This window comes from Atractosteus spatula, chromosome 9 (assembly GCF_055471065.1).
Source record: "Atractosteus spatula isolate fAtrSpa1 chromosome 9, fAtrSpa1.hap1, whole genome shotgun sequence".
NCBI classification, from domain to species: Eukaryota; Metazoa; Chordata; class Actinopteri; order Semionotiformes; family Lepisosteidae; genus Atractosteus; species Atractosteus spatula.
Window position 1 is genome coordinate 14,887,379 of NC_142714.1, and position 12,622 is coordinate 14,900,000.

The 12,622-nt window shown below is 35.8% G+C and overlaps 1 protein-coding gene across 1 annotated transcript in view; it reads left to right on the plus strand.

The window, feature by feature from the left end:
- The first annotated feature begins 544 nt into the window (after nt 1–544).
- The window catches only part of cdin1 (CDAN1 interacting nuclease 1), a 67,468-nt gene continuing 55,390 nt past the window's right edge, over nt 545–12,622 (plus strand). The window contains exon 1 of the mRNA XM_088925626.1: nt 545–645. Coding sequence (XP_088781752.1) covers nt 545–645 — 101 coding nt within the window. The remainder of the gene's footprint in view (nt 646–12,622) is intronic.

The following is a 12,622-nucleotide window of genomic DNA, read 5'->3' on the forward strand; positions in this document are numbered from 1 at the left end:
CAAAAACGTTTTTTTCTTTTTGCAGAGGTCATACGTGCACGTACAGATTTTGTGCGAAACTGTAAAATTGTAGCTTGGTACGTTTTTCAGTTTTTTAGGTGTGAAAAGTAAACCGTGAATTTAGGCTTGACAGTCTGTTCACCGCTTTACTTTTGGAAACGGGTGCCCTGCGTAAACAGGAAGAGAGAAGCGGATTGCATACGTTAGCTAGAACTACATTTTAAGCGCCTTTAAATTAGCCTGTCCACATTTAATCAAAGGACCATAAGTTATTTGAAATCTAGGATTAAATATTTTTAAATGCATGTCGGAAGAAGCGAACCCGTAAAGCCTTTGATAATGAGTGGTTTTTCTACTGTGTTACTTTGAAGCGGATAGTGGGGTGATCAGTCATTAAAAAAACAATCACAATACATTTTAGCAAATGGCAAATGAAAGCATTATACATTTATCAGGTAGCTGGTGAAAGACAGTGCCTCTGAGGTTAAGTCAAATACAGAACTATTTACCAGTGCGGTACTTACTATTTTTAAGGCGTGAAACCATGAAGCTGTCTCGATCTGAATACAATGAGATAGCGAGGTTTATGGAGAAACTCCGACCCACACGCCAGTGTATGAGGATGCTTAAGGAAAAGTTTCCCAGGTAAGGCTGTCACCTGAGTGACATTAAATTAAGGTACCTTACCCATTCTTCTTGTTTACTCAGAACAGGCAAATTATCCAATCGATTGAACATACAATGCAAACATGCTTTAAGCGAACGCATTAAGTGGTATTTTTAGGATTGTCTGTTGGTGTAATCTCTGTTTAATTTTGCATAGAAGATATGAAATAATCCGCGGCGGTGTTTTGTTGTAGTTGCGTGAACACGGAGTTTAGACATAAGGGAAAAGACCTCTGTTTGGAAAAATCACCTGTTGATTCTGGGGCAATATGTATCGCTGGCAAACTATATGCCTGATGAATGGTGTGTGGCGCTACGCTTTCTTTCGGCGCCACGAATAAGAGCAGATGTTCGGTCCCCTGGATTACAGCCCATTCTTATAAAATAGGTAGCCTGTTGAGATTCCCGGAAGTGAGGTTACTCTATTACTTTTTTATTACTCGGTGAAGGGCAGCCCCTCCACACTGTCTCGCTCATAAAGGATTTTTTGTTTTGGCCAGATTATTCCATTGTTGTGATGCCCTTTCACTTTTTAGATAAGGACAAGACTATGGGTAACTGGATAGTAACAATGGTTTTCTGACAAAGAAACTACAAGGTCTGCCCTTGCCGAGTATTTCCTCAAGAGGGATTTTGGCTTGTCTAAGCCAGTGGTCATTTCTAAACAAGTGACAGAAGTTTTGTGGAATGTTTTGCAAAAACACACGCAACCCATGCATTACAATGAAGGAGTGTCAGAGTCACAGCTCTGCCGTTGGCACACCTCATCGCACAGGTGTGGGCTGTCCTCAGCTGATCCCTTTAATAGCACCTGTGTAAACCCATTTCCTACAGTAGGTCTCTTCTCGTGGATTCTGAACTACTGCTTGGGCTGCAGTCACACGAACCAGGACTGTTGTTCTTGTCTGCGCAGTGAATGTATAAGTGCCCTTCTACCTTGCATATGCAAATTGCGGCACTATGAAGTGGTTTTAAATGGTAAGAACAACATCCAAAAATAAATGTAATGTAATTGTAAGCATCCCTGTTTACCACGTATGGAGGGTTAGGAATTTCCCTATTTCTAAATAGGAACGCTAACGCTTAGAAAGGAAAGCTTTCTGAACACTTTTAAACACCTGCTTACTGTAGCTTTACCATCTCCCCTGCCCTTCAGAAACACGCATACGCAAACATCTCCTTTTTTCACATTTGAAAACACTTGAATGCTTAGTTCTTCTTTCACAGTAGTTCACAATCTGTTTGCAAAACAACGGTAAAGAGTTCTTGATTCCACAACAAATTCTCCAGACAAGTTAGTCTTAAGCTAAAAAAAAAAGAAGAAAAGGAGGCAATAAAATTCTTTCCTTCTCAAATAGAATAAAAATGCAATAATAGCAAAGAAAAAACAATAATACCCCACCCCACCAACATGTCATCCTTTTATTGAACATGACAGTTCTGATTCCTTAAAGGTTACTGAGAAACAGCAGAACTGAGTGTTCTCTAGCTCCATTGTGCTATATATAATCTTGCTTAGAATAAGGTAAGCCTTCAGGGAAAATACTCTAGGTACTGTACATTACTGTAAGAATTTCAAGGAGACTGTGCACCAGATAATATAGCTTTTCTTACTTTGAATTTATTTGCTGTTTGTCTTTGCTTGTGTAGTCTAAAATCCTGATTGATGAGTGAATGTAATTTAAAGAGGATGCTTTCCAAGAAAGATTAAATTTATGAAAATAGTTGGAGAGCTTTATAAAAAGACTCATAGGAATTGCTATACATACCTGTGCCTTGCAGTGGCTTCAAGAATGTCCTCACGATTTAAGAAAAAGTCATTCCTTTTTTCTGGAAGGTAGTGATAAGGGGCAACTGAGCAGTGCAGTGGATACTGTGCAGGACCTGTAACTGGAAGGTTCTAGTTCAAATCCTAGTGACTGTTGATCAGGGTGCTTCACTTAATTCTTCCAATACCCAGTTGCAGAAATGGGTGCAAATGTAAGACACTATGGATTAAATTGTCAGCCTCCTAAATAATAAAAGATAAAATTAAGAGCATTTCCAAATACAAGTAATGTTTTATGTAATATGATCATTAAAAGGATAGTAGGAGTGTATTCCAGGATGTTATATTTGTGTAATATACAAAATACTGTGTTATAAATATTGTTCATATCATAAGATCTCGAGCCTGATTTCTGAAATATTTCTTCACATTAAGCATATACATTTCTTTTATCAAATCACCTCTGGGTGAATCATCCTAGGAGTGAAAAAAATACCACCAAAAACATGGTTGACATAATCATGAATTATAAGAGATAAATAATATGTACTGTACCATTTTGTGTTGCTTACCAGCAGTCATTATATTTTTACCCTAGAAATATACCTTCATCAGAGGAATGTTTTTTTATATTGTTGCTGAACAAAGTAGCCTTCCATTTGAAATGATATGATCAAATTTTTTTGATTTCTAGTGAATGCTGAAATTATGAGCTTGCCAAGCATTAACTTTTAGTTATTCATTCAGTATATTCTCCTTTTCTATTGCTGTTAACTTGTGAAAACGAGATTTAAACAAAATCCCATTTTAGGACTGACAGACGGAGCTGCTTCACTGTTTTCACAGCCTGCAAAATATATTCTGGATGTCCGATCAGCTCAGAGGACTCTAGAGGTTTAGAGATTGGAATGGCAGGAAATCACGCTTTCAAGACATAACGTATTGACTAGGCCATCCATCATTTGTTAGCATGCGCTGAAACACCGAGTTTCTGCACAGGAGCCCGTGATTTAGTAAATACTTTGGAGATGAATAGAGCTTACACACAAGGGAAGCTATCGCTGTCCTTCAGCAGCCTTAGACACAGAATCCTGCTGAGAGGGCTGGCCGACAGTAGCTCATCAGTAACCGGTCTGTCACAGCTGGTGGTGCCCACCGACCATTTCCTACTATATTAAATGCATCTTTAATATCTGCTTGAGTAGATTTAATGAAAGAAAATTCTGTTTCAAAACACTAACCACTGTTTCCTCAAGTGTTTTAGTAGCTATCTTGCAAGAGCCACGAAGAAAGGAACAGCTGAATAAAGGGGTGTAAATAATTTTACATCAGTATTAGGGTACATGACCCCATATAAATACTATAGTGGATCAGTGTCACATTGGATTCAAGCTAGTTTTTATTTTGTACAATTATTAAGTATAATATAATTATGGCGCCCACATACATATGTCATTTTCAGTTTAGGAATTGATAGGCGTTTTACCTCTAATCACGCATATACCAGACACAGGCCTGAACAGCATGCTATGCTGGTGAACCACCAAGGTGCACAGTAAAGAGAGTAATCTGCTTTAATATACATCAAACTAGCCACATGGTGGGTCTTGTGCAGCAGGCAGAAATATTCATCACATTTTTCTCATTCCTAACACAAGGACCAAAAAGGCTTTTATGTATGGAACTACATGTGGAGAATTTTTATATATACTCTGGTGTGTTATTTTCTTCTTAGCAAAAATTAAAGTCAAATGATGAAGATGTATACTAGATATTTTTTTCCTTTGATGTTAGTAACAATGGAGAACAAAAACATTTAAACTGGTTATGATACCATAAGAATATTTTCTCAAGCATATATGAAAATAGATTGCTTATTCAAAGTTGTCTTGGCTCAGAATAAATGCAGCTTCAATTCCTGTGGCTGAAACATTTGTGCTTTTAATATTTTGAATTAATTGTGCCAAAATGCAGATCAATTAATTAAAGCGAGGAAACAGCAGAAAAAAAAAATGCACTTGGTCCAGACCAGTAGATAGATATAGAACTGAGTTCTTGCAAAACGCCAGTCATCTGTTTATTTGTGAATATGACAGGGATGTGAGGTTTCTCATCTGTGACGTGCACGTAACACAGATGTTGGGGAGTCATCTGTCAGCTATGCCTCTCCTACAGAGTTTGAGTTCTAAAGGGAAAAGAATTTGACACAGTGCTGTCACTTTTACCCTTTCACAATTGAATAACATGCAAATATTGCACCTCCCGCTTAGCAGTAGTGTCCTGTCTAGTGTCTGTGCTTGCTACAATGGAAACAGAATGGGTGTATCTAGGCCAGTAGGATGTGACACAAGTCTCATAGTATTGGACATTAGAATTGGAAATTGTCTGCTCCTAAGATTGTGCATGGCTCCCAGTTCACTGGGGAGAAATTCCCGCAGGTTTTTGTCCCCAGAGAGGCCTCTTTGGCCTTTCCTTGCCCTATGAATGAATTTGGATGTAATGATTACGCTCTCTTTAAAAACTGCATTCAGTTCATTTTGCATACATCCCACGAGTAAAAACTGGCAGATGCTTTTGTCTTGGAAGTGTTTAAAAGGAAAGTGTGAGAGCAGGAGCAAGATATAGCCGTGCTCCACTGCATGGTCCCAGAACATTTTGGAAATAGCTAATGTGCAGTTTTCATCAGTGCTTAGGCGGGGCACAATATGGTGCCTGTGGCACACTGGGGAATATGAATGTTGATTAAGCATGCTCTCAGGCTTTGAAATTCAGAAGTAGTGTCAGAATAATGGATGTTGAGCAAATGTCAAGCATTTGTTAATTTCTCTGTTATTTGGGGTTTATCTACCATGATCAGTGGAATAAACTAGTGCTTTTCTGTTGTGGCATGTGCCATTGATATGGTGATTAGCTGGCAGGAGATACTTTGTTTTTGATGGTAATATTGTAACTGTGTATAATTTGGGACCACTCCACAATTATTCATTCGGTTATGGTGTTAATTTTATATTACATGCTATTTAATCTGAAAAAGCTGTATTAACTGTTAACTTGCTTCCAATCTCATTTGGTGTAGCATAAACTGATGATCCACACTTTGAACAGAAAAAGTAAACTGGTACACTCGGAAACAGGTATGGCCTGTAATGTTTAATTTCCTGATATATTTTCATTGATCTCCCACCCTAAGTACTAATTGAATTAATTTGGGTAGTTTTGTTGTGAACATTGAATGAATTATTGTCTTACATGTATTGTATTATGATATTGTTGTGTTATACCTCGTGCTTGGTATAAATTGGGTTTTTGGTGTGAAGATTATGGATTATAGCCAGTTATCTTTAACATATCAGGGGAAGGAGCATATAGTGATTTTTTAAAATGGTATCGTAACTTATTAAATTCCAATGTCCTTCACATTCTCTCTATTCATAGAAGACAATTTTATAATTGAATATTTAACATATTTTTCATCCTTATTAAAGAAAATTAATGTTATTTGTAAGTGTACTTTATATTTTGTTCTGTAGTGTCAAACAATTCTAGGTATTGAAAATGTGGCATGCCTGGTACTTCAAACATAAGTCTTGTACTTTCTGGAAAGGCCCTCATACATTTATAATTTTATTTTTCAACTCATCAGTCATTAGGAAGTGCATTATGTAACAACCATTAGAACTATAGACTTAATATTCAGGCTATTAATGTTTAATATTGTTTATTAGTTTTCTTTAAGGACCTTCTTAAATTTGGTCAAAAATCAACCCATAGTTTGTCCTAAATACAATCCTAATAAAATCATGTTTTTAATGGATATATTGGTTGGTTTTTGTTTACAACCAATCTTTTGTTCATGGTGTATGATTAAGAAAACAATACATGCAAATTGCTTGAAGAATTAAAGACGTGTGCAGATCTGGAAGATCATCTCAGTACCGATCTACTACAGTCTCATTAAGAATTCTGGATTTGCACATTCCTTAGGTTAGATTGTGGTTAAATGATTTTCAAGCTTTTTTTATTTTCCTGTTAAAAATAAAACAAATTAAAGAGATGGTTCTCAGCTCAAAAGGGGAGAAGGCAGTCATTTGTTACCAGTTATTTAAATTAAAAGTATTAATTTTTAACTTAAATTGCCTCAGCCACTGGGAAAAAATCCTTAAACTTTGGACATTACAGCCTTTAAGTATAGGTATTATATTTAGCTGCAAATGGATTGATTTATACTGTAAATATGTATTAGATTGATGATGCAATGGTTCACAGACCAGTATACACTGTTAGTACTAGGCTACTTTGCCAGTGTACAGTAGATCATTTTATGCCTTAAGGGGTTTCTCATTACAGACATGAGATGGATTGTTCATACTGCATGCATATTCAAATCATGGTCTTGTTTGAGTGAAAAACACCCAGTTGTGATAAACCACTGACCAGATTTTGTACAAAGGCAAACCATCTTCTTGGAGATGGAGAAGAGTAAAGTATTTGCCTTTTGACCACCACTGGATATGAGTATTATTATAATAGTTTGTGATGCTAATTGGGATTAAATTCCTAAAGTGATTAATTGCTAGTAATTTCAAAAGCAATGACTGTTTTTTTTGCTCAATGTGTCTTTAAAATAAAATGACCATTTTAAAATTAGTTTTATTTTTAAGTAAAGTCCTCAGTTTTTCGACATGATGTTTTTGTTTTGTGATCTGAGGGCATAAAGCAGTATATTGCGTCTGAAAAATACAGATTCGAAATTTGCAAAATGTACTGTACAGCTAACAGATGCCTTCATCTTGGCGAGTCCCATTTTTCACAAAATGTGTCACTTATTTGTGCAGCATCATTCCAAATGCTTTACGTAAGATAGTCCTCCCTCATTGACTGTCTTGATTTTGATGCAAATATCATATCAATGTTAATTGTTTTGTTGGAAATCAAGATCGTTCTGAAAGCATTTCAGGTAACCCCTCAGAGCAATATACAGTAGGATAATTTCTTTATTATTAGCAAGCTTAACGATTGCATTTAAGAAAGCACAGTGTGTTTTTTTTGGTGTATGAACATTTATGGTTTACAACAGTTTTTCTAGCTACATTACATTTTTTTTCCATTCACCATATATTTTGTGTCACGTTGTGGTGCAACTAGCCACACATTTCTATAATAGTTTCCAATATATTGTGTATATTGTATGCTGTTTTTTTCAGGGGAGAATTGAATTGAGACCTCTCAAGTGTATATCTCATGTAAATTGCTTAAGTAATACACTGTAGCTATGCTCACAGATATAGCCTCTAGATTGTAAAACTTAATAGCAAGTGTGTTCTTGCTTATGTGATCATTGCTGGAACAGTTGCAAAGCTGTCAGGTGTGTTTGTGGTAAGCTAATGGCTGCACTGTTCTACGTAGTTTGGGATACTGCAACATTAAGCCCAGAGCTGGATGAATCTGAACAGCAAGAATGGTCATGAATGAAGAACCTGATGCTGTGTTTGGAATCTCAGATTTAAGGATTTAAAAAATATGTAACTTTCACTGCCATGAAATAGGAAGATGAGTGTGGAACATGGTTACTTTTATCAGCAGTGTGTTATGATTACTAAGTTTGGGTGGGGTACTTGTTTTGCTTCATCAGTGTAATGCAACAAAACAATGCAATAAATCTTATGTATTGGCAAGGAGGCTTGAAGGGGATCCTACATTTCTTTTTGCCAGTGAAAAAACTTGCCCGCTAAGCATATTGTAAATGAAGTAGATTGAGAACCCAGCATGCAGTGATGATCAGAATACTCCAGGAACAAACAGCCCACTCAGGAATGCACAAAGCTTTACAGTAGATATTCAAATAAATACAGAAACTGAGGGACGGTAGAAGCAGCCATATCATGAATGGAAACATCTAGTAAATAAAAGCCAAACAAATAAGCACACATATAAATAATCTGCAGAAATAATTAATAAAATCAATCACATTATAATGAATGTGAAAACATTAGTGTACACTTGGGTAGCTATGCTAAGGATTATTGTCTAGGGAACAGTTCTTGTACTGGAATCAATTGCAGAAAAGAATGAAACCTATGAAATAAAGTACTACAGACATGCTTGGGGGAGGAAAGGAGCTGGCCAGTTGTTCTCATCACATTTAACATAAGAAACATATCAAAATTGTCATATAGTTATGTTGAGAGGGAAAAGGGAAAGTGTTTTACATGCCATTCTGAGGGCAGTCTGTATCTTTCATTAGCCATTTGCCATTACGATTAGGTTAGACTAAATAATCATTTGGTTTATTTTCTTTATAATGTTGATGAAATACAGGCTTCAGTTAAAAAACTAAATTTACCTGGGAAGAAATGACTCAAGGCAGCAAACTAGTTTTGTGCCAACAAACCAGGATACATTAAGTGACTTTGTTTTACTTTTAAATAATCACTTTTTTTTAGCATAATCGCTTAGTTAGAGGGAAATACATAGTCTGTGGGCTGAATCCCCAGTTATTGTACTCCTGAAGGATCTTCCAAAAATGGCATTTTTCTTAAATTGCTTTATCCCTTTGACCTCTTGAAAAGGGTTCTCTGTGGACCTAGCTTTCCTGGATATTTAAAAACAGACTCACTGTGTTTAAAATCTGTACCTGTCCCCAGAGTGTTTTCTCCATCAAACTATTGTGATATTTTCCTTATGCAAGGAATACATTCATTTTTTCTTCATTGCAATAGAATTCTTCCTACATTAAAATAGTCACAAAATTCGAAGAAACAAGATCTCTGTTTTGCATTAAAGAGAAAGCATAAAACAAATTACTTTATTACAACCTTTCATTAAAAAGTTTCAGGTATTGTCTGTGCCCTTGTATCAGCATAAATACAGGTGCTTTTTTTAATATTTAAGTGCAACGACATTACTTCTTAACCATTCAGTCATTATTATTTTGTCTGTGATAGAATATGCTGAGAAAACAGATGTTTCGTATATTGTAACATTAGCATGTGTAATTAGACAGATTTGCATAGACTGGAAATTTTACCAAAGCTCTTCTAGTGAATTGGAACTCTTATTTTTGGTTTATAGTGTTGTTTAAAAAAGACAGGACACGCGCAACGTTCTTACATTCACTGCACTGTGTAGAATGTCTGTGTTAAGAGACTATTTTTACCTATTGTTCATTCCTGCCATGCATTTAATGGCTAAACTGTAATATCTGCCATAATTTCACACTCAAAATTAAAATCCAATGCTAAATTCTTTTAAAACAATGTTTATATTACAATTTAAATAATAGTTGTTGACTATATGCACAGTTAATATTGGCTATATTATTTCTGAAGAAAGACTGATTTATCCACAGTGGTATGGTTTAGGCTCAAGACATGAGGAATATTCTAAACATTATGGTACTTTGCCTGTTTTTGTTCATTGTGACCTTAATAGAATGCTGTTATCAAAATGCTGACGTTATAACTTCAGTTTTGCAAAACTTCAAAGTCATTAGTAAAAATTTGATACGCCTCAGTTAGCTCTATGCCCTGAAGAGCCTAGTTACGCACCACTTTCTACATATAACTCTTCCAAATGCTAACTACTGTCGCAGCATATGATACACATGTCATTAGCCAGGTGGCTTTCATTAAGTAAATTACTGCTATTTTTTATAATTAATTATTTGTAAATAGGAGATTTAAAAAATAATTAATAGCTTCTTGATACCTTTGAAAGACTCATACCTGTAATTAATTAGTGATGCTATGTAGTCTTAATGGTGGTGTACCCCTTCAGTGGTGTTCTGCCATCATCCAGTACTTTATGTTTATAACCGAGGTGTTTAAATATAGCATTTGTATTCTAACTGGACATGTGACCTTTTAAGTGATCTTAGCCTGTGTTACAATACTGTGTGCAACACTTCAATATGGGCAATTACATTCATGTGCCCACTGTGACAAAGAAAAAGGGATACCTTTACATTTTTCTCTTTTTTCTTCTTTTTACTGATCGTCCTCAGCAGCAGCATATGTATAAAACAGTTTTAACCAGAACCAAAGCACGGATTGTGTTGATGGCTAAGGTTGCCACACAAGGGTTTCTAGCTTACCCTTGCTGAGTGGAGTCTGCAGAGTATGAAAGGTTACCGGAGAGAGAGACCCCAAAGCATGAGGCAGATCAGAGGGATCATAGTGTCAGGAAAATTACATCACCAAATACCTTTAACCTCCTAATTCTTGTGGAGCTGTGTAAGACCAGAGGAATGGAAGGATGATTATTCCCTATATTTACTTAGCAAGGCGTGAAATAACAAGGCTTTATCTGCCAGTTTATTTGCTTATTCAATCAGGGAGGCAGGTCGCTTAAGGCAGTGGATACTATTGACTATACTAAGCAAATGGAGAAGTTGAATCCAGATGATAGTCCAGAAGATATAGTAGACTGGACAGATAAACTATCATACCTTTCCAGGGAATCATAGGAAATGCTATATACTGTATTATGTACAGTATGTATAAAAACGTTGATTAATTTGTAGTTTAATTTTTCCACATGCACCATGTACTGTATATGTATAGAATTTGTTATGCATGAAATATTTTAAAATCTCAGAATATTGAATGTTTTAGATAAAATGTTACATTGAAATCTAATGTGTAACCCCTTGTAAGTAAACTGTCATAGGACCAAGACCATGTAATGTATTTCAAAGAATAGGAAAATGTGGGCTGTGTTATGCTACTGTAGAAACTACTGGGAGATCAAACTTCAATTGTAATGCATTGTAAATTGTTCCACATTTTACTATGAATTGAATACAGCACACCCCAGAGACCACAGGTTGGATTTACATTAATGTAAAGACTGCAATAACTTACTGTTAATGTCTAACTTATTCAATGGAAAGAGACATTATACAAGTCAGCAGTGGTATAGCAAAAGAGAGCTAAAATACTGACATGCACAATAAAACATTGTGAAATCCTTTCTAATGCCAGTTGTAGATGTATCCAGGTTTTGTGTGTGTTTATCCATTACTTTATTTTTTTTAAACCTATTATGTATTAAAAGGGAATATTGTTTAATTCCCCATGGGCCATCAAAAACTAAAGATATCCCAGGTTTTGTGCTCATGGAAAGCTAGTAGCATAGAAGACTCACTTCTCAGCTCATACCCCTTTGTTCAAACACAGATATGTTTTCATAGGTATTGGGAAGAGTGGCCTCTTTTCACTTTAACAAGTTAATAATTAAATGGTAATTATGATCATTAAATGGAGTCATCCATTTAAAGTGTAACAGATGTCTGTTTTAAAAGTCATTGGTGGTCTGGTGCTAAATATAGCACTAATTTATAATTGAAAGTAGAAATTGTCTCAGGTATTTACTGTATATGGGGGTATTAAGTATTTGCCTGACAGTTATATGACTCAGATGCCATGAAGTTATGTTTCTTTATGTTGTAAGTTTGTCCACTTTGTGTATTTTGGTTGCATGGGTATATATATTCAGTTTTTTGGGGGGTTGGTTTGATTTACCTTTGAGTTGTTGGCAAGTCTGCACAGTAACATCTGAAACCCACCAGTGAAACACAAACCAGAAGACACAAGTGGAAACCGTGGAAATGCATTTAGAACTGAGAACAGCAGGCATGTCTTTGTGCTGAGAATTGTGAGAGTGTAGAACTAGCTACCCAGTCATGTTGTTGAAACCAGTACTTCATCCAGATGAGATGAATAGCCACCTCTCATTTGTACCTTTTCTAATGTTCATTCTTTCTAAATATTAAAATGTGTGTATTAAGTTCAAATGCAACAAAAAGAAGCACCACCAATGTTAGCCATATGAATCCTCATATCTATGTAAAACATTAATCTAACCACCAATCCGAACCCTCTTTGTAGAATTCTTGCTTTGTTTCCTTTAAAGTGGGGAGGGCTCTTTTCCCCTTCACCACTCTTGGATGTTGGAGGGATCTTTCCTCTGCAGGGATGATTGGAAACACAGGTTAGAGCCCCTAAGTGCAGCATGTTTTCAGGCTGTGGAAATTGTTCATAAAATAAAACTAAAGCTTACTTAGTAGCTTTGAGTTGGCAGAATGACCAGCTAGCTATAGACATAAGAGATTGAAGCTCGCAACTCAGCCAATTTCTTGTTTCTGTTATTGTACTCTTTTGAGTTTGAGCATTTCCAAGGCTTCACTTG